Source organism: Triturus cristatus, chromosome 9 (genome assembly GCF_964204655.1).
Source record: "Triturus cristatus chromosome 9, aTriCri1.1, whole genome shotgun sequence".
Lineage (NCBI taxonomy): Eukaryota > Metazoa > Chordata > Amphibia > Caudata > Salamandridae > Triturus > Triturus cristatus.
Genome location: NC_140592.1, coordinates 1,266,755,017 through 1,266,778,380, shown reverse-complemented (window position 1 = coordinate 1,266,778,380; position 23,364 = coordinate 1,266,755,017). Strand labels below are relative to the sequence as shown.

Below are 23,364 nucleotides of genomic sequence, written 5' to 3'. Positions count from 1 at the left end.
ACAAAAGCTTAGAAACCACATTGGAGGAAACCAAGTCAAGGAAACCTAATTTTTAGGAAAGACAATTTTTAACATTTTTAGGATGAAACCTGCCACATGCAAAACTACGAATCCCCTACCTCTGGGTATCAAAGACAGGTCTATGGAGTCTGAAGTTGAACCTATCACCAGTTCAATGTGAGTGAAAGGACAGTTAACAATAACAGGTGGCATGGAAAGCGTATGGACCAACAGACTGAACTGAGGTGGCGAAGTGAGCTAAAGAACGATGATGGATTCAACCCAGATCTGTGACTGGGGTGAGTGTCTGAAACTTTCAGCACTCCATCCAACCGCCCCTTGTGTTTGCTTTGTTTGCCCTCAGTCGGCAGGGTATGCCCAGATGTGGGTCCCTTGCTCACTTTGCCACTGGAATCAAGCTAGCCTGGCTGATGAGGCGTGTTACTATGAAACCGGTTTAGGATGCTTGTATCCGGTCTATGGAAGACCTGGCTTGGAAGTTCGGGCTGGACTGTTCCCATGAGGCACAGGATCAAGACTGATTTGCATATGGCAGTGTCTGGAACTGGAATGGCGAAGTGATCTAAAGAACGATGATGGATTCAACCCAGATCTGTGACTGGAGGTGAGTGTCTGAAACGTTTCAGCACTCCGTCCATCATGTCCTTGTGTTTGTATTATGTTTGTATCGTCAGCTCAGCCTTATCATGGCTGGAAAAGGATGTGGCATAACAGCCAGTGCTGTCAACTTTGGAACTGGGGAACCAGTTTTGAATTTCAGCGCGGGCTCAACATCCAGTGCTGAAGTGAGCTAAAGAACGATGATGGATTCAACCCAGATCTGTGACTGGAGGTGAGGGTCTGAAAAGTTTCAGCACTCCATCCATCATCTCTTGCGTTTGCTTTGTTCGCCTTAAGTTGGCAGGGTATGCCCAGACATGGGTCCCGTGCTCACTTTGCCACTGGATTCAAGCTAGCCTGCCTGATGAGGGGTGTTACCCTGAAACCGGTCTCAGGATGCTTGTTTCCGGTCCAGGGAAGACCTGGCTTGGCAGTTTGGGCTGAACTGTACCCATGAGGCACAGGGTCAAGACTGATTTGCATATAGCTGTGTCTGAACTGGGGTGGCGAAGTGAGCTAAAGAATGATGATGGATTCAACCCAGATCTGTGACTGGGGGTGAGTGTCTGAAAAGTTTCAGTGCTCCGTCCATCATCTCCTTGTGGTTGCTCTATACAAAGATAATGACAGTGATGAACTAGGGCTTTCATTGCCAAATTGACTTCGGTCTTCCATTAGTGACATAACCAAGCTCTCAAGCAAGCTTTGGAAAGACAAAAAAAATGCCTTGAAAGAAACTACCAGCAATAAAGACTCTCTTAATTGGCTGGACTTTAACTCCTCCCACAATGCCCTTCTCAGCCATGGTGAGAGCATGTCCACTCAAGTCTGGATCATGACTGAATATGAACTTATCCAACCTCTTCCACTTAGGACTTTAACAACATTGAGCACCCCAAGATTAAGAGTTTATTCCAACCTTCGATGGCAGAATGGCTTTCCTTCATTGGTAGAAAACCAAGTTAAGAGCAAGGAGCGCTTGTACATCACACCAACAGCTGACCACTAATGTGGAAGAGAGGTCAGTGCTGTGTGTCAACAACGGGAAATGGATCGCTTTCACTGATCTTAAGAGATTTAACACTTCACAATCACATGATGTGTGTGATTACATAGAACTAATTATGTTAATGAAGAATGTGCTGTGCATGTAAAAACGTATTCATAAATCCTACCAAATGTAGTCAACCCTACACGAACCAGCTTTGAGAGGAAACATTAAACTAAAGATATAATGAATTCTAAGACGTGGAGAAAGAGCTTCTAAGAAATCCCCAAAATATAAACGAAAGGACTCTTCAGCTCTTCATCAACCATCTATCTGATAATTCTCTTTGAGCCCCAACAACTTCACGGAGAGGACTGTCGACCCCTAAATCTCTTCACATCCTATGAGTCTCAGACTTTTGAACCTTTGTGGCTAGAGCGACCTGCGGGAAAACATCTGACGCAACTGAATTCCTTAAGTAAGTCAGATTTCTATTTCTGTAAATGTCTTCAGTGCTCGTCCAAGTTCATTGACGGAGGATGATTTTGTGAAAAGAAATGACTTATGTGTAAATATCATTTTGTTTAAAGCTTCTTGAGCATGGGTGTGTTTTTCTTCTCATGTTAAGTCATGTTCACTGATACATTTTGGTCTCTTATCTTCCGGTTTGGTCACATTATGCTTTGCTTCAACTTTCAGTTTTGGTAGAACTTTGCATATCTCTGTGCTCTGATTTCTGATTTTTGAAAGTCAAATGTGTAAGTATTACTTAACAAGAACTATGATAAAACATCTGAAACATGGCCTGGCAGTTTCTTCACAACGAATCCGCCTGCATGCTGTTAGATTTATACCAGGAACCTCTGCGTTGTCTTCATTAGCAGCCCCCCTAGACATGAACAGGGGGTCACCGCCTCACTTTAAGTCATTACAGACACTGTCTCCAGCCCTGATCGCTTCACCTTTACATCATAGTCACTGACTTCAAGTGTGTTGGTCTAATTGGTTCAAGACTACAGGACCCAGAATGCATTGGGCTATCACATAAAAGCCTAGGACTGAAAACAGTGTCTGTAATTACCTGGGGAGGTGGTTGTCCTACTTGAAAGGCAGGGGTAAAGTCTTGTATTACCATGATGAAGTCAAAGTTGAAAGACCATTTACGCGAAGAGGCCGAAACATGTAATTTGAACCTAGAAATGGTGAATGGCACCTTAACTGTGTGTTAAGCTAGTTCGGTTTCTCCGCCAGTACCTTGAGATGTGACTTCCTAAAGGTTTCTCATTTAACTGGTCATACAGTGTATATATACATATAAAGATTCCTACACCCAGCAGATGTATCGATTGTGCAGACAGTACTGCTAAAGGATGCGTGTCCCCTTTATAAGCTTTCTATTGTATCAGGTTTTACTCTTACCTTAATATTAAGGTTCGCTTTAATTTCAATACGTGGTCATTTGCAAAGCGTACTGTACGCGACTCGAATCTGCTAATGAATGTATTACATTGTAAAACTCAAAGTCAGTTTGTTTTGTGCGTCTTTTCTGTTTAATGCTAATTCATTTAGAGTTTTAAACTGCCTTGGTAGACATTTTAATCTGTATTTCTAGTTATAAACATGTTCATATATGTACTCCATTTATCTGTTAGTATGTTATTTTGAGGATTGGTAAATAACCAGATATGCTTTAAATCCTGTGGTGAATAGAAGGTTCTGACGGGGATTGTACTGAAAAGGTAAGATCTCTTTTGTAAGAGAGCTACGCTCTCATAAGAGATAAGCCCTCAAACCTTCTCAAAGCCATCATTAATCTATACTCCCATACCTGGGTACAAATCAAAATAGGCAAGGGCGATAGAACGACCAGAAAGAGCCCCACATCCGTTGGCCTCAACCAGGTACGTGTTCTCGCCCGTGCCTTTTTAATATTTACGAAGCAGACCTGGACACCCTGCTATCCGAAGTCTCAAGCGACCCACCAAAACTTGCCAAAGACCAGCGCACGCTTACAGTACGCAGACCACATTGTTTTACGCAGCTGGACTTCCATTGGCTTGCAGCGTCAAATCACCACTCTACACAGTATAATTGAATTTCAAGGCCTGAAGCTAAATTACCATAAAACTAAAGTCATCTGCTTTTTGCCAAAAAACAGACAACAAAACTTTAAATTTAAATGGAAAATCGCTGGCAATTAGATCGAACAGGCGAACACCTACAAATATGTAGGGATGGAACTGGACTTCAAACTACATTTAAAAAAATATTTTGCGCAACAAAGGGCCTTACCAAACAAACTGCTTTTTTCCCTCAACCTAATAAATAACAAGCATTTGCAATGCAATAGGTCTCGCATTTACTCGAGTTTAAGCTATTGGCATTATAAATGACAATGTGTTTTATTTATGTTTCAAAACCAAAACATAAATAAAAGGCATTGTCATTTACAATGCCAACAGCTCAAACTCACGTAAATGTTGCATTGCAAATGCGTGTTTAGCTTTTGCCTATAGTATGGGCATTTTCAAAAAAATGGCGTCAGAAAATTTTACAAAGTTGAAAACATTTAAACTAAAGAAATTAAAAGAACACTATATTTACATTCAATAAGGTCTGCGAGTACTATCAACAACTTCAACAGAACCGCTTATATGCCACAGGGGGGGGATGTGGGGGGGTCAGCACAAGCAATTTCTTTTTTCACCCAAGTGAAAGTCTAAAAAAGTGGATAAGTTCAACATTAGTGAGGGAAGAAGAGCGATTATGATAGCGGAGTGAGTCAAAAGTCCACAATATTGTCAGGCCATTTACATTTACTACAAGATTAAGAGGACTTTCTACTGGTTTTTGAAAGACATGAAGAAGGATCGAGTTAATCTCTTAAAAATGTCATATTCTTGGCATAAAACCTAAGGATTAGTTCATGTGGAGGTCTTCGCATACCAGACTGGTACAAGCAAAGTGAGCCAGAGTTGTAAAATGTTTGTCTGAATGTTTCTTTTGGATCCAAGGTACTCATTTGGCATTGGTAATTTTTAGGGTAAAAAAAAAAGCTGCTCTCATGACAGACTGTGCTTTGGGGGTATTCTTGTAGTTCAGCAAAATACAGGAGATGTGTCATCACATTTCCTAGTAACAGAGCTTAATTCGCCTGCCATGAGTAGCTCGGCGTTTAAAGGTCCAGTGAGAGCTCGCGGTAAACTTGTTAATGCCATTATTCTGTAGTCAATGAGGGTATTACTAGCGCCTAGATGTTTGACTGGCCACAGTAGTTCGAACTGGCACTATGGCTTTCGTCCGTGGCTCTGATGTGGAAAGCAACATTAACTTCATTATCGAGTGAGAAGCTTACAGCTGGGCACAATCTATTAATCAAAAGCATAATCCAGAGCTGTTAAACTTGCCATGCCTAGCAGCTGCATTGCTGTTTTGTTTTTTGGGGGGGGGGGGGGAGAGAGGAGGGGAAGAGTAGCTGAACTGTAATTGTGTGTTTTTTTTGCCTCCTCTTGTATTTCAGCTAGGCAGTCCGCAAAATGAATCAAGGACGTGTTCTGCTCTAATCTTGGATACGGTTAAGTGTCATCATACCGATGAAATGTTACTCCAAGACTGTTTACAGGTTGGTGTCCCAGGTGCAGGTTGAAACGGACTGGTACTATCCCCAAAAAGAAGAATTGGTTCAAGAACCAAGTCCGGCCTGACACGAACAGCATTCTATCTAAGAAGCTCTTTTCCCTCGTTCCCTTCTCTTACAGGGAAAAGTGTACTTCTGCCTCACTGACAACCAATTGTTTGATTGCATCATTTGGGTAAAGACTCGAAAAGCTGCAAACAAATCTTTTCTCGAACTCAATTGATGCACTAGTGTCATTCCAATAAACGTAGGACAAGCTATATGTTTGCACTTCAATGCTCTCGTTATAAATACATTCCAGTGAAAAGTGCTTTTCTGTTCTGTCACATAAGGTTCCAAAGGAGGCGACACCTGCAATTGTGTATGAGCATCCTATGCGGGGCCCAGAACATGGCTGAGATTGACTTGGGTCACGACACTTTGAAAGAATAAATTAAACTATCGGACAGTTGTATTGAAGTGTTAATCTACACTAAGATTTATGAAGTGGCAAATTAAAGTACTCACTCCTGTCACACTAAGAAAGTAGATACATAATCTCACTGTGAAGGTGTTAACTAAACCCATAAGGGGCATCTTGCACGAACATGTAGTTAAAGTAATTAATAGTGTTTAGGTGTGGAATGAAAGATGAGCATGAAATTAAATGCAGTTTGAGAAAATGTGTTGAAATGCTTTTAATGCTTTAAATCTTGCTACGTGAACGAGCTAAAGCACAAAAACACACGTTGGAAATAAGTGTAGCTTGCATTCCCCCTTTAACACTTTTGAACAACAAGCATTGGCCGCGCAGCCGTGAAATTAACGCCGCGCGGCCATGAAAGACAAAGTGAGCCACACGGGTAACATGGAGGGGGGGGGGTGCTAAACCAACACAGGGAAGGCTGGCATATGGTGAGCACTATCGCGGCCGCTTTGATGTTTTCTCAGTGGCCGCGCGGCTCACTCAGAACATCAAAGCGCCCGCAAAATGTACACGCAGGCTGCCAAATGGTGCGCGCGCCCGGCGCACATGCACTGTAGTTGGGAGCCTGAAAAGCACTTGCTTGCACTTCCAAATCCCCGTTTTCTATAGCTCTCCCCAGAGCAGCGCTAAAGCGCTGGCTCAGGCGAGACCTAAAAAAATGGGGAATTCTTCTTAGTCATATTTACTGCAAATTATCAGCGCTAAATTTTTACCATCTTTGACTTTCGGTTCGGAACTCCTTAAGGGCAAAGACGTGACGATTCCTAACACAATACAGTCTGTAGTGTTTGAAAGCATTTCCCGCACACCACGACACACCGGCCAAGCGCAAGGGCGCTGGGGACGTGGACTCCAGCCCCAGCCCCCGGTGAGAATGGCCTCTCTACTCAAACTGTGCTGGAAGTTGAGAGCCGCTCCGCCCGAGGCCTTGGCCGCTTTGCGTTGGTCTGAAATGGAAAGCCAGCGATTGATCAAACACAGCTGGACAACTGCGCCCTGGCAAGCTTCGCCATCCCTCAATTTACACGAGGCTTGGGAGCAAAACATTAGCCGTGCGGCATTCCAAAAAATGGCCAACAAAGCTGCCAAATTGAAATCGTGGTCGATGGATCAAAAAACACAGCTAGTCAGTCTTACAATCTTACAGCAACTGGGGGCCCCAACCACACCTCATGTGTCTTATCCTCCAAACCATCCCGCACTTTTACTCAAAAACACGAACGGGAGAGCCTTCCCTTCAAAGGACCAGGGGCCACCCTGGGAACAAAGATGGTCGAATTCTCTCTGCCGACTTTGCAGTCAATTCAACGAAAGTTTGTTACACTTTCTGTGCATTTGCCCGGCCATAAACTCTTAGGCAGAAATTGCTCTGCCCTACTTTTCGGGCACTTAATATCCGATCATGCTGCCCTGCAGTGCTGACATCACTAAACAGCAAACCAATTCAGCTTTCCTGCAGGGCCCCCGAGTTCCTTGAACAAGTGAACACTTTACTGTCACCAACTCGGCCACCCCGGATAGTCACTGGCAGTCCCTGGACAGGGAACCTCGAAGCGAAGACCCGGACTACCGCCAGCTGGACTGTGCGTCAATTCTTTATTGTTGCCAAAATCCTCGTCGTCAAACTCCACGGGTGTGTTCACGCACCGAGCACTTGACAGACTAGCGCTTTTTTATTTTTTATTTTAAGTATGACATTTTTTTTAACTCAATGTTTTTTTATTAAAATATTTTCTGTAAATTGCAATGATTTTAATTAATCTGCAAATAAATATTTACTTACTTACTTCATAACAACTCATGTCAGGCAGATTGAAAGTAGAGACTTTGTAAATGAGTGTGCCAATGTCCCGGAATATAAAACATGTACCAGAGAGTATGTCAGGAACACGAGTCTAAAGTCTGTCAGAGAGATTGACTCTAAAAATGGAATGACTCTAAAGATGGAATGCGGGACAGATTGAGTCTAAAGATGGAATGTGGGGGAGATTGAGTCTAAAGATGGAATGCGGGGCAGATTGAGTCTAAAGATGGAATGTGGGGGAGATTGAGTGAATGTGGGGCAGATTGAGTCTAAAGATGGAATGCGGGCAGATTGACTCTAAAGATGGAATGCGGGGCAGATTGAGTCTAAAGATGGAATGCGGGGCAGACTGAGTCTAAAGATGGAATGCGGGGCAGATTGAGTCTAAAGCTGGAATGCGGGGCAGACTGAATCTAAAGATGGAATGTGGGGCAGATTGAGTCTAAAGATGGAATGCGGGGCAGATTGAGTCTAAAGATGGAATGCGGGGCAGACTGAATCTAAAGATGGAATGCGGGGCAGATTGAGTCTAAAGATGGAATGGCGGGCAGACTGAGTCTAAAGATGAAATGCGGGGCAGATTGACTCTAAAGATGGAATGCGGGGCAGATTGAGTCTAAAGATGGAATGCGGGCAGATTGAGTCTAAAGATGGAATGTGGGGCAGACTGAGTCTAAGGATGGAATGCGGGGCAGACTGAGTCTAATGATGAAATGCGGGGCAGATTGACTCTAAAGATGGAATGCGGGGCTGATTGAGTCTAAAGATGGAATGCGGGGCCAGATTGAGTCTAAAGATGGAATGCGGGGCAGATTGAGTCTAAAGATGGAATGCAGGGCAGATTGAGTCTAAAGATGCAATGTGGGGCAGATGGAGTAAAGATGGAATGTGGGGCAGATTGACTCTAAAGATGGAATGTGGAGCAGATTGAATCTAAAGATTGAATGTGGGGCAGATTGAGTCTAAAGATGGAATGTCAGCCAGATTGACTCTAAAGATGGAATGTGGAGCAGATTGAATCTAAAGATGGAATGTGGGGCAGATTGAGCCTAAAGATGGAATGTGGTGCAGATTGAGTCTAAAGATGGAATGTGGGGCATATTGAGTCTAAAAATGGAATGTGGGGCAGATTTACCGAGCTCCTTCATAAAAGGTTATGTCGGGCACCTTGAAATGGCGTCCAGGATTGCACAGAATGTATGGAAAAAGAACAATGGAAGTATTTCTGCCTCTGTTGTTCTTCAGATCCAAGCAAGACACAGAGGAGAAGCAGGTAATGAAGGACTCTTCCTGCGCAGTGTTTCTTGTTCTATCCACTTGGCAATGCCCGCCTCACTTCCTTCTCACAGTACAAGGCCTTTGGCTGGAACTGAAGACATCACCATAACCTTTGACCTCTACAAATGCAAATTTCACAGTAATGGCTCCTGCCAGAGAAGACCTGGAAATGAGATTGAAGGTAGGAATCATCAGACAGCCACAGCTCGGAAAACCAGAGGGTCTTAAAAAGGGGCGGACACCTCAGTGCCTAAAGGAATATTTTATTATATAGCGCAGGACATACAAATAAAAAAATTAAACACTGAAGAGGAACAAATAAAAAATCAAATAAGGGGCGTGGCCTGCAGGGCAGGTTCAAGGATTCGATAATGTTTGCACATCACAGGGCGTCGCTTTCCATACCAGTGGGTCGCAATATAGTTTATTTCTTTTTTTGCTTTAGGGGGCAGAGTGTGGAGGTCTCAAAGGTTTGGCCTCAGATTCTATGGCTGGCCTCTCACTGTCCACATCTACTGACCCACTAAATGTGCCTTTTTTGTAAAATCCATACATTCTCTTCCCACGCAATAGTTCAATTCTACGCTAATCTACCCTCCCATTCACCCAATCCCTTTCTTCTTCTCAATGTTTCACTTCCATGTTCTAACCCTCGGTTTCCTTTGCTAAATCTCACATTGCTGAATCTTTTCTACTTGCAGATTAATTCCTTCGAATTGCTAAATCTTGGCTCTTCACTGGATCTTTCATGTACATTCACTGAATCGCTACATTTGTTGCTCAATCGTTCCCTTCCATTGGATACAATTCTCTTCTTTTTGATAAATGTCCGTCTCCTTCTCACTAAATCTCTCATTGCTAAATTTCAATTTTCTTGATTTATTTCTCCTTATCTTTAGCTATTTACCCTTCTGCACCAGATTTCTCCCTGTCTTCACAAAATAAGTCCTTTCCTTCTTTCCTCTGTTTCCCTAATTAGTTAATTTTCTTTTTCCAGGATCCAGCCCCCCCCCTTTCTATTTTGGTCTCACTGACCTCTGGGTTTCATCTCTCCATCTCTCCATCTATCTCTCTCTCCCTCTCTCTCCCTCTCTCTCCCTCTCTCTCCCTCCCTCCCTCTCTATCTCTCTCTCTCTCTCCTTCTCCTCCTCCCCCCCTTCTCTCTCCCCCTTTTCTGGGTCACTGCCTTGCCCAGCTTTCCTTTCTCGAGAGGACCTAGGGAGGGGCCTTGCTTCCTCTCCTGGACATTTTACAACAGAAGGGGGCGCTGCCATGCAGGGAGACAACATGCTGAGGTACCAGTTAGGGACTCTGACCCTAAACATAGAAACAGGGAAATGTTCAGCATCCAAGGGGCTATTGAGAAGTCCTTTCCAGTGCCTTCTGGGCCAGAGGTTCAAAGGCACAGGTCAGCGGTGGCAGGATACCTAGGGGCCTTTCACAGGGGCCAGCCTGCCAGGAAAGCACTCCCTTTCCCAGGGACCCAGCTGTCTACATCATTCAAGAGGCAAAGTTGGCTTCAAAACCCATCCTCTTGGTGCAACACTTGGAAAAAAAGTTCGCTTTTGGCAGAGCACTCCAAACAAGACTGCTGCATGGTGGGAATACATCCATAATTCAGCCAGACTCCTTGTCCATGGAGGTAGCTTGAGCAGAAAGTCCACGCGAAAGGAAACATATCCGTGGGGTTTGGCATAGAGGAGGCAGGGGCAGCCTGAGGGCAGCAGAGAGGACCCTCCCTGGCCAGAGGGGCTGCAACATCTTCCATAGGTCACAGCTCCTTGGGGGACACCAGACATCGATTGGATCATAGGGTGCCCCGGGCGCTGACGGATGCACCTGTATCCGAAGACGACTCCGGCTCCTAGAGGAGAGAAGAAAACAAGGCGAGGTGAGTTTGGGTCATCAGGGAAAAGGAGCTTGTAGACCTCAGGCTTCTCCAACGAGTAGCTCGCGAGCTACAGGCAGCTCGCCAGTAGCTCTCCTGTGTGTAGGCCAGGAAACTCTATTAGAGGCTTTTCCTTGGTTGAATTAATATATGAATGGCAAATTTATAAGCTGATGTTTGGAGAAAAATTGCTGAATTTGAGGAGATCCCGTTGTAGAGGTACAAAGAGTGGGTTAGTGATGAGTGCAGGAGAAATGAATGAGGAAAGGATCAACTGGGTGAGGGCCTGGGTGTATGGCCAGGAAAAGACTGAAGAAGTGAGCAGAGGTTGCATTATGTTGGCGCTCGCCCATCCCCGACAAGGCACAAAAGCACTTTTAAACAGTTGAGTAAAAGGTTACTCCATTTGGTGTGCATGACTGGCAGGGTGGTGAGTTTTAAACTGGTCTGTGTGATGGAGTGAGTAAAAGTTAGCAAATGACTGAAGGTGTGAGTGAGCGAGAAAGACAACTCAATGAGGAAGGAAGGAAGTGTCGCCATTAGTGGCTGAATCAAGAGTGAGACACGGAGTGAGTGGAGAAGTCAAAGGGACAGCAAGTGAAACAGTACATATGGGTGAGGAAATGAGGGGAATGAGTGACTGAGTGTCTATGTGAGTGGGTGAATGAAGGCAAGTAAGTGAGGAAGTAGGAGAATGAGGGACTGAGTGCTTAAGTGAGTGACAGAATGAATGAGGGTAAGTACAGATATAATGAATGAATAAGAGGGTGAGTGTGAAAGTACAATGAGGTTGACGGCGAGAGGGAGTTGATTCAGTTGTCAGTTACTGAGTGCCAACATGCGACCATTGGATGCTTCAGGGCGCTGTGGGCTTCCAGAAATCAGTACATACTCGGGATAAAATGGACAACACACACATTATGACATAAGGAGAGCGAGGGATGGGGAAACCGAGGTTGTGACTCACCCTCCTCGTATACAGTGTGGCAATCAAGAGAGTCACCCTCGAGTAATCTAGGGTGGGCCCACTGGATATAGGGGAAAGAGGGACTATTTATTAAATCAGTCATGCCATGCCACGCCCATACACGGTATACTACCATGTACCCACCTCCAAGAAAATGTATAACGGTAGTCTCCCCTGTATGTGCGTGGCTTGGCATGAATGGGTAAATAAATAGCCGGCCACCCTTTCCAAAAAGGGTATTAATAGGGACATATTGATCCTGACAAAAGTCCCTGGATTGGGGTACGTTGCAGAAACGAGTTGATCGCACTTAAGGGCCAAAGAGTGACAACTCTAACCAGCCCGATGTTCCCAGCTTTCAATCTTGCCAGACAGACTCGTGAATAAATACTGGTTGGACACCGGCTAGGCAATTTAAAAAAAATGACCTCCTATAGATCCCACACCCTTTTTCGTTAAAAAGTGCTCCTTGTATTGAAAAGGTGGCAGCGTGCCCCGACCCTCAGAGGACAACGATTAGTGAGTGACAGTTCCTTTAAGAAAGAAGGTATTTCCCGTATATCCAATGGGCCCACCCTAGATGAGTCCAGGTTGACTCTCTCCTGCTTGTGACATAATAAACATTAGTTTAAAAAAAAATACAAAATGCCCTTAATTCCCAGACTACAAAGAAAGGAAGAAACAACGCTGCGCGGGCCATTTCAGGATTAACCCAATGCCCCCCATATAGTTATGGCTCAGTCTTAGGGTGGCCAGTCTTCGGGTGGCCAGTCTTCGGGTGGCCAGTCTTCGGGTGGCCAGTCTTCGGGTGGCCAGTCTTCGGGTGGCCAGTCTTCGGGTGGTCTTCCCCCAAATGTTTGCCTCATCTCCCTTGCCTTTTGTTGAATTTGTGTTTTTGGACTCAGGACTCTGCACAAAACTATTCTATGGGACGACTTTCACCTACAGGAAGAGGGGCCCAGAACTCCGACAGTTTCAAAAGGCGACTATAAAAGATCTACCCAGGGCGACTGATTCAAAGCAGAGGAAGACAAGAAGTGTGTTAAGGTAGATATTAAGACAGCTATGGGTGAGAAGTACTGTCTTCGGAGGGGTTCGGGGGCGTTGAGGGGGTGAATGTAGATGCTTCTGTGTGGCCTGTGTAAAGTTCTGGGGCTGGGCCTGTGGCGGGGCACGGGGCGATTAGGCTGACGCAGCACTGGGGAATAAGTATCAGGCTACACCGTTGCTCTGGTTGGAGACCTCGCCCCCGAGCGGGCCGGCTCCCTTTATTGGTTTCCGCAGGCCACGCCTGACCTGCGGATGACGTGTGGTCACCGTGATGGGAAACACTAGACCTGTCGAGCTGTTACATCCCTATCCAACTTCATTCAAAACAAACTTTTTTTTCCTTTCCTATACATGACAACAACATTACGTTCAACTGTGTACAGTCATATGTGCGGTGCTACTTGCGTGTCCCCTCGTCCGCCGCTCCTGGGCACTCCTCAGCAGGCAAAGTCTCTCAGTCTTTGGCTGGGCCCTGGATTGGGTCTCAGGTTGTACCTTCTGGGGGAGCTTCTCAGGCATGGGCTTGCGAGGGGTCCGCCAGCTGGGGTGGGACTGGTTGGGGGACTCGCGGAGTTCTCGCCCTCCCCCGGTGTGCCGGGGGGTGGGGTGGCTGTCTGTCCTTCCGTGGCCGTCCCCGGGTGGTCTTGGGGTACCTCCTTGAACCACAAGATGTTGCGGGACACTTCTTCGCCTCCCCTTCGGGCAGAGATCATGGTTCCTTGGTTGGCGGTGACTGTCCAGCTCCCTGGTTCGTAGCTGGTCTGGGCGGTCCCGTAAGAGAACGGTGGCCCCCGGGTGGATGGCCCTCTCGGCGGTGCGCCGCCGGTGGCTCGCGTGGTTGTTGCGGCGGGTTCGTCGGTCTTGTGTTTCTGCTTCTCTCAGTGGGGGCGGCGCCCAGCCCGGACACGAGGGGAGTAAATCTCGTCGGGGCCCATGGAGCATCAATGACCACGGGCTTCTCTGAGTGGTGCAGTGGGGAGAGCTTCTGTACTCTCGCAGGAACTCGTGGAGGCGTTTTTCTGGGTCTGCTTGTTCCACCTCAGCAATTCGGAACACCTTGTTCAGTGTGCGCATGAAACGCTCTACGTCTCCGTTGGCCTGCGGCCATTGGGGTGTTATCCGACGATGGCGTATCCCTCTTTGTGCCAGAAAGGTGGCGAACTCAGCCCCCTGAAATGGCGGTCTGTTATCGCTGCGGATTTCCTCTGGGAACCCAAACATTGCAAATGTCTTTTCGAGGTTGGGTGCTACGTGCACAAAGGCTGTGGACGCCACTACCTCTACTATGGGGTATTTTGAGAATCCATCTACCAAGACCAGGGTGTGCTTCCCCCCCGGGAAGCTTCCGAAATCGATGCTGACCCGTGACCACGGGGCCGGGCATGCGTCTTCCGTGATTACTGGTGCTGGCCGTTCTGCGCCTCCCGTCAGTTGACACAGCGGGCATCGCCTCACATATTCCTCGACCATCTTCTCCAGTTCCGGGAACCAGAGCTTCTCTCTCATCCGGGATTTCATCTTCGTAATCCCCTGATGTCCTCCATGGGCTATTTGTGTGGCCTTTTGTCGTAGTCCTTCGGGTATTACCAGCCGAGGTCCTCGTAGCAGGAGCCCATCCGGCGTGGCGCTAAGCTCGTGCCGGATCTGCCACATCTTTGTCGTCTGTTCCTTCTCTCCTGGACCCCAGGAGTTGGCCTGCCTCAGGAAGTGTGCCCATGACCCTTCTTGCACTGCCTTCAGCGTTCGGGTGTACACCCCATCGGTCAGGGCTGCCACTTTTATGTCTTCCAGGGTCATGTTCCGCGGGCAGGCTGCTTCCGACACTAGCTGCACATATTGGTCGGTGTCGTCGTCGTCTTCTGACGTGACAGTCTTGTCCGGGTGGCGAGATAAGAAGTCCGCCAGGCTCTTGGCGCCAGGCCGGTATACCACTTCCATCTCGTAGGGCTGCAGTTGGACCGCCCATCTCTCGATGCGAGGTGGGGGACTTGGTGAGGTTCCTTTGAAAAGTGGCACGAGTGGCTGGTGATCAGTCACCATCGTGAACGGCTGTCCCTTGAGGTACAAGTGGAAATGGTGACAGGCCCACTTGATGGCGAGGGCCTCCCGCTCTATCTGGGCATATCGTGCTTCGGTGGGTGTGAGAGACTTGCTGGCAAACGACAGGGCGACCCACCTGCCTGGTTCACGCTCTTGTGTCAGCACGGCGCCGAGCCCGACGGGGCTGGCGTCGGCCAACACCTCTATTCGCTTGGTGGGGTCAAAGTACGCAAGCGTCGCTTCTCCCAGGAGGGCGTCCTTGATACCTTGGAACGCCTCTTCTTCCTTCGGTCCCCACTGCCACTGGGCATCTGACTTGGTAAGGGCTCTCAGTGGCTCCGCCCACGTGGCCAGCCCGGGAATGAACCTCCCGCAGTACGTCGCCATGCCCAGGAAGCTGCACACCTCTGTGGGCGAGGTGGGCGCGGGTGCGCCTTTGATCGATTGTGACTTCCGGGGGTCTACCTGGATGCCTTCCTGATTGAAGACGTACCCGAAGAATTCCAGGGATGGTTGGAAGAATTGGCACTTCTCTCTGTGAAGTGTAGCCCCGTGCTCCTGGAGCCGCGCCAGAGTACTGCGGAGGTGTCCGTAGTGGTCGGCCGCTGTCGCTGAATGGATGAGGATGTCGTTACTTACGTTCAACACTCCTGGGAGCCCCGACAGCATCTCCCGTATGGTGTTCTGGAATACCTCCACCGCCGAAGATATCCCGAAGTTTAGTCTTTTGTACCTCCGAAGTCCCAGGTGGGTGCTGAACGTCGTGATGTAGCGACTCTCCTTGGCCAGCGGGAGCTGGTGGAATCCCGCGTTTAGGTCAATCTTCGAGAACCACTTGGATCCATTTACATCGGCTATAATATCGTCCATTGTCGGCGTGATGTGCCGCTCCCTTTTTATGGATTTGTTGGGGAGCCTCATGTCAATGCATAGCCGTATCGCTCCCGGCTGTTTCGGTTTCTCTGCTATGACCATTGGGGATACCCACGGTGTAGGGCCCGATACTTTCTCGATAACGCCGAGTCTCTGGAGGTTTTCTAGCTCTTTCTCCACTAGTGGTCGTAGATGAAACGGGACTCTTCTATGCCTCAACGCGACCGGGACGACTGTCTTGTCGATATGTAGCTTCACGGGGTCGCACTTGATGCGGCCAAGGCCTCGAAACAGCTCCGGGAACTGACTGAGCAGCTCATCCACCTGGTGTGTTTGCACCCTCCGTGCGAACGATATTAACCCTAGGTCTTCCGCCGTGTGGCTGCTTATGAGGGTGTCGGCTTCCCTGTCGATGACATGGATAGTCGTCATCACTTCATGGTCATCGGCCTTGACGGGGACGGTCATTTTCCCTTTGAGAGGTAACGGGGTGTCGGCTCCGTAGGCATAAATCTTCGTCTTGGACGGCTGCACCGGCGGGCGAGGTTTTAGGCGTCTGTACTGCTGGAGGCCCATTACATTCACCGTGGCTCCCGTGTCGATCACGGCGTGCACTTCTGTCCCGGCCACGTGTACCACACACGTCGGTTGGGGCCTACGCCGTAACTTGAGTTCCCTCGCAAACGAGATCATGTGTACCTCCTCCTCCCCATCGCTTGACGACTCTTCACTCACATCCTGGTATCTCACCCCTCTCGTCTGCTCCACCGGCAGCCTTCTTTCCGTTACAGACAGCTGTCGCACCGCCTTGGTTGGTGGCTTCCGGTTTTGGAACTCCCGGCCTCTCGTGCGTCTCCGGCATACTGACGCGAAGTGATTGGGGATTCCGCAGTTTGTGCACGTCTTCCCTTGTGCAGGGCAGTCCTTCGCTGCGTGCGGTTCGTATCCGCAGTATCCACACTTTTGCTTCGATCCTTCTTGACGCGAGGCCTTGTGGTTGTCTCCTCGCGGCCTGGTACGGAGGGCGTCTGCCCGCTCCGTCTTGATGGTCTCCGTCTTCACTGGGGCCTTGCCCAGCGCCTGCTCCATTACGTTGGCCCGGGCTGCCGACAAGTCATGCGACCTTGCCAGAACTAGCATGTCCTCCAGCGCGATCTTCAGCTGGCGCAGGATGAGGCCTCTTAACGTCTTGTCTCTGCACCCTTGTATGAGCTGGGCGCGTATTTCCTTCAGTTGGTCGTCTTCCGTACAGGTGCTCGCCAGCTCACGCAGCCGCGCGTAGAACACGTCCATCGACTCCCCTTCCCGTTGCCGGGCCTGGCGCAGCTTGAAGCGCTCAAAATCTGGGTTGAGTTGTGGGTCGAAATGGGCATCAAGAGCAGCCACTGCAGCGTCGTAGTCTGCGGCTGTACCTGTGTTAGGCAGATGTTTGAACAACTTGAATATTTCATCCCCTGCGTAATGTAATAGCAACGACCTCTTTATTGCGTTGTCGGCTTCTCTTGTGACGACGAAGTAATTATTTAGGCGCTCAATCCAAATTTTCCAACGAGGAGCCGCGGTAGCCGGTCTTCCAGCTCGCTGAAGGGGGGTAAAACCCCTGACGCGGCATGTTGAAAAGGGGCAGGGGCTGGCGCCGCCACTTGCCCAGGCGCCGCTCCAGTGCCTGATGCGGCCACCTGGCCATCATTGCTCATTGTGTCTGCTTGTGCGCTTGTGCAGGTGAGGTGGAGCTGTAACTCAGGAGGAAGCACACCCTCTCGGTATCCTTGTCCAACTGTCCCTCCTTTTCTCCCTAGGGGCGTGGAGGGTAAATGCCGGCCCTGCCGTGGGGCTAAACGACCTCAGGCGACCCCTTAACCACCGTGCGTGGCCCCAGCACCGCTCGTAAGCAGGAGATCCCCTCCCCGTGGCACCAGAGGATGAACTTATAGGCAATGGCACAGTCTGTGTGTGACAGTCAATGTTACTTGGTGCAAATCCTTACTTGGAGCTGCCAAGGCTTGATGGAGTACAGTGGTCGCCTCCTCACTGGTGGCAGTAACAGCACAGCAGGGAATGCCGGTGCTCCGGAGTCCGCCTGAACCAAACGGCGGGACCGGGAGAGACAAACGCACTCGGCCGGCGGGAGCTCCCACGTGGTCGAAGGCCTCCCCTTCGTCATCGCGCCCGCGCGCGGGGCACCTCCGCGTAGCTGGGGAGGATCGGGTGACGGATGCTGCCGGGAGAGGCCGAGGGGCACGCAGTGAATCCGGCCCCCACCCTCGTCGCCAGTGTAAAGTTCTGGGGCTGGGCCTGTGGCGGGGCACGGGGCGATTAGGCTGACGCAGCACTGGGGAATAAGTATCAGGCTACACCGTTGCTCTGGTTGGAGACCTCGCCCCCGAGCGGGCCGGCTCCCTTTATTGGTTTCCGCAGGCCACGCCTGGCCTGCGGATGACGTGTGGTCACCGTGATGGGAAACACTAGACCTGTCGAGCTATTACAGCCCGCTGGTGTTGCATCACTGGCTCCATGTCAGCCATGCTGGGTACACCTCTCCAAGACGTCCCCCAGTGAGGAGGTTCAGATCGGATTTGTTATTTCTAATAATGGGGGTGCGGTACTGTGGGGGCCCTTGTGTCCACCTCAATGATGCATCAAACCCACGGCTGCTTCTGGGGCCTGAAGGCCACAGAGGCCATGATCCTTTTGGGGGGGGGGGAGGGGGGTGACTGCCACGCAGTGCTACAAAGCGCCTCTTTCACACCCGCAACGCGAGAACCCAAGACTGCTTCAGGGACCGAAGGACTACAGAGACCATCATCCTTTGCTGGTTGGAGGGGCCGGGAGGAGAGGGGGCGGTCAGGCACGAGGGTCCCTTTAGGGGCAGCCGCCGACTCAATTCCAAGCTGCTTGTCCACTCTCATGGGAGTCTTAACACTGACACTGGGCTCTTGGAAGAGGGGAAGTCGTGCCACGTACCCAATGTGCACGCGGCATTTATCCCTGGCTCAGAGTCTGTAACCCTTGGCACCGGATGTCGGGGCAGCATCACCCGCACATACCAGAGGGGGCAGCAGTTACACTGGAGGTGAGAAGCCTGCATCCCGCCTTGTGTCATGTCTGACCCCTTGAGCCCCATTATTACTGATAGGAAGAGGCGTTACCTAGCTCCTCACCACCAAAAAGGAAAAGAAGGCGCTACCTCCGCCTAACTGGGACAGCGTGGGAGGGGCTGGTACACATGTGGTAACAGCTCATGCCGCCAACATGTGGACGACTGACTGACTGACCGAGATTGGGAGATAAACTGTGGCAAGGCTGGGGAGTCAGTTAGGGACACAGTAACAACACTTCTTGGTAAATGAGAAATTCTGTAAATTAAAGAAACTACAGCGAAAGTGTGCACGGATTCACTCAGTCTTCAGATGGATGGACTTCACTTCCTGTGCCCAACCCCTGTTATTGTGTAAAAGACCGCACCCGCAGTGTTATTGTGTAACACACTGCACCCGCGGTGTTACTTTTACAGAATATACCCCCGGTGTATTTGTGTTAGAGAATGTACCCCCTGTGTCGCTGTGTTACGATAATAATTGGGTTATATTCTCGCTTCAGCAAATATCGCTCAGCTGGTGATAAACTTTAGAGTAACCGCATATTGCGCAATCGATTATACCCCGCTCACCGTAACAAGGGTACAAATGGTGCCACGGAGGCGCTGCTTATTGTATGTTAAACAAAAGTCCCAATTATTTTATATACAGATATTACATTCCTTATTTCAAGGACTGCAAATGGGCTTCAAAGTCTGACTTTGAAGTTTAATATCGAACCTCGCGGGGGCAGAGAAGGAGTGCACTTTTAGCTCTTCAAGCCTCTTCCTCATATGTATGTCACTCGGGGGTAGGATTTGGTTACCTGGATGATAACATCAAAGTAAGCATTTTGTTGTTATGCTTTAGGAAATGGGAGCAGTCAGAAGCCGTTTTTTAGGTCTCACCTGACCCAGCGCATGTGCTGGCCTGGCGAGACATTTAGTAGGTGGGTTTCGAAAGTGCTACCCACCTTTTTGTGCTGGCGACAAGCTACAGCGCACGATGGCGTGCACGCACACAGCTGCTCCCCGCATTCCCCCCTCCCTTCTCGCCCAGCCATCTCCTGCACCAGCTTTCTCCTGCACCATACCCCTCCCCCCGCTGCTGCGCGCGCATCCCTAGCGTGCGTCATCGCGATCGTGATCACTTTCGCTTTGAGAGTGATCGCGATCATGATGAGGGTTTGTCAGTGTGCAAGGAATAAGGGGATTGGGTGCATTGCCCTACATTGCTTTCAACCCCTCCTTAAACCTACCTAGTTATGAAGATGGCATGGTCCAGCAAGTGGAGTAAGTAGAGTCCCAATGGGGTAAGGTTGGTGTGACAAAACAGACATAACATGGACGAACAGCCCTAGCGGACGAAGCATATGTTCTGCTGCGTCTTCCATCCACACATACCAAAAAATTAACACACACACAAACCTTCCCCTATCCTTTGGCTGTCTCTCTCTCGACCGATACACAAGCCCCGCCCCCAATATCTACCAACACCCCCCTCCGCCGCCCCCCCTCCCCATGAGCCTTCCCCGAATGGAAAATAGATATTACATTTACAAAGCACTAGCTTTCTGAACCTGTGATACATCTGCGACCTTTGCTGCGTCCATTTGCGGTACTATGGTAACCCACCTTTCGTCTAATTTCTACCATTGATAGGAACAGAATGATTTAGAGGGACTGAGAATTTCTGGTGGTGAACCCCACATGGGTACGAAATAATAACCGTTCAGAAACAGAGAACCACGTTGTTAAGGAACAGCCGGGTTTTACTTCATGTGCGTCATTGGCAGATCCCTCCCCACGCAGAACAGTGCCCTTGTTCTCCTTCTGTCCCCCTTGCTGCCCCCGTGATTCTGTGCCCTTGTTCTCCTTCTGTCCCCCTTGCTGCCCCCGTGATTCTGTGCCTTTTTTCTCCTTCTGTCCCCTTCGCTGCCCCCATGATTCTGTGCCTTTTTTTCTCCTGTCCCCTTCGCTGCCCCGTGATTCTGTTTCTTTTCCTCCTTCTGTCCCCTTCACTGCCACGTGACACAACCACACACACACATACGCAACCACACCAAACCACACAAAAACAACCACAAGCACACACAAAAGCACACACACACAACCACAACACACACAACCACAACACACACAACCACACACACACACACACCACAACCACACACACCACAACCACACACACACCACAACCACACACACACCACAACCACACACAACCACAACCACACATACAAAACCACACACACAATCACACCCACACCATCAGTGCACACTTTCACCAGGCACAGACACCATCAGTCGTCAGTGCACGCTTTCACCGGGCACAAACACCACCAGCCGTCAGTGCACGCTTCCACCAGGCACACACCACCACCAGCCGTTAGTGCACGCTTTCGCTAGGCACACACCACCAGCCGTCAGTGCACGCTTTCACAAGGCACACACACCACCAGCTGTCAGTGCACACTTCCACCAGGCACAAACACCACCAGCCGTCAGTGCACGCTTCCACCAGGCCCACACCACCACCAGCCATTAGTGCACGCTTTCGCCAGACACACACCACCAGCCGTCAGTGCACGCTTTCACAAGGCACACACACCACCAGCTGTCAGTGCACGCTTCCACCAGGCACACACATCACCAGTCGGCAGTGCACACTTCCACCAGGCACACACACCACCAGCCATCAGTGCACAATTTCTACCGGCACACACACCACCAGCCATCAGTGCACACATCAATTGTTAACGCATCCACAATTAACCATTGTAGCAATCGCAGTATGGCGCACTTTACTTTTAAACATATTCATCTAAAGCGCAGCATGCCACCATTGCTACAAAACTAAATACACATTTTTTGGACCTACAATTTATAGACTTTGGTTGCAATTGGTGTTGCAATATTTAGCAATGCCAATAGCTCAAACGTAATTAATGCGAGACCTATTGGCTATGCCAATGCTTGTTTAAAATGTTTATGGTAGATTGTCTAACTCAGGACAATTAATGACTGTAGGGTTTTCTGAGCATTTTCTAACCCTGAGAGAATAGATCACACCTCTAAGAAGCACATAAAGGGGTTGTTTTAAGATCATTCTGCTGATGCACGAATGGAAAGTGTAGGAGAGAAGAATCTGCCACTTATGATTACCCCCACTTTTTGCTGATATATCATTGTTTTCGACTTTAGTCTGGCTGGGGCCCTGCTATTCAGGACCCCAGCCTATCTGCTTTCTCCTCTAAATTGATTACATGTACTATAGGTACACTCCAGATTGGATTCTGGGGTACCCTTATCAGTCCCTAGTATATGGTACACCATGTACCCAGGGCATAGGTACCCCTGAACTCTCCCAGGGGCTGAAGCATGTATTATACGACCCCTGAGAGACCATTCAAAATGGCACCACAGGTCTGTACAGCAGCCGGGGTAAGGTGGTGCATGCACCCCTTACTTAGATAAAGGTTACCTATATCTATTCTAAATCACTGCACACATAAACCTATCAGTCACCCCTATGGCAGGCCTTATCAATGCTGAAGCCAGGGTGCTGGGTTTTATGTGAGAGGGTGCCCCTGCATGAGCAGAGCCCCTCTGCAGCCTTCGGGACCTATTTTCCGGAGTTCTCTGTGATGCAGCCAACCAGATATATATTTAAGTGCATTATATCCTCGAGGTAAAAGCTAACTTTAAAACGGCTGCTTAGAAACATGTTGTGTTTGGTGTCAAACACCTTGGAATCATACCTCCCCGCCAGAAATTGGCAGGAAGGTACGATTCCACCCTTCTAGAAGGACTTACGTGAAACACCGGTACACCCGGTACCAGCTTTCTCGACCTGGGCATCACAAAATGGATGCTGCCAGCCACAGACACGAGTCTGCCCTCCTGCTACTGAGCCAAGCTCGAGCAGAGGAAGGCCTGACAATAGGTTTCCTGTCACAGGGAGGTGCGACCACCTCCCAGACAGACTTTAGTGTATTGGGGCTGGGTGGGTGCACTCTGAGAGTGCCAGAAAGTCTGCACTGGGGGCACATTTGGTGTCCCTGTGCATAGTCCAGCTCAAACCGGTTGCAGGAGCCATTTGCTCCTGCTCTGGCGTGAAACTGGACAAAGGACATGGGTGTAGCCACCCCTCTGTTCTGCCCCTCCCATAGGAGGGTCCCCAGAGTTAGTCCAACCCCTTCCATGGGTATAAAGTGGGAAACCTGATTACAGGACTTTGGATTTTACCTGGACTAAACTCTGCAAACGGAAACCAAGTACTTTGATGATCTGCACAATGCCGGATGACTGAAGAATCTCCCTTGGAGTAAAGGAGTGACTCCCCTGCAGCAGCAGGCACCTAAATGCATCTGACCAGTTTGCATCTCCCAAGCTCCTGAGGACTCAGAGGATTTCTGCAACACAGGAGGAGGGTTCCCGAGCGTCTCCGAGGTCGATCTGCTCTCTCAGCAATCCTGAGACCAGTATCCCTCTTGGGGACCGTGCAACTTGAACCCCTGTGCACCGTGTACTTTTGCAGCAGCATATGCTTATTGGTGATCCCTGAGGCTTTGCATTGGACTACGTATAGTCCCAACCCTGAGCAGTATTTCCCCCGAAGATCTCTGGCCTCTACTCCACGAGTGCTCTATGGGCTGGTGCTTTGTGATTCCGCT

The 23,364-nt window shown here is 49.3% G+C and overlaps 1 protein-coding gene across 3 annotated transcripts in view; it reads right to left on the bottom strand.

Annotated features, from left to right (window-relative positions):
• Positions 1–9,041: 9,041 nt before the first annotated feature.
• AKAP6 (A-kinase anchoring protein 6) overlaps positions 9,042–23,364 on the bottom strand; it is a 799,841-nt gene continuing 785,518 nt past the window's right edge. For all 3 annotated transcript variants that reach the window (XM_085627414.1, XM_085627413.1, XM_085627415.1), the window contains one exon: positions 9,042–10,658. In XM_085627414.1, the coding sequence (XP_085483540.1) occupies positions 10,602–10,658 (57 nt within the window). In that variant the 3' untranslated portion in view covers positions 9,042–10,601. The remainder of the gene's footprint in view (positions 10,659–23,364) is intronic.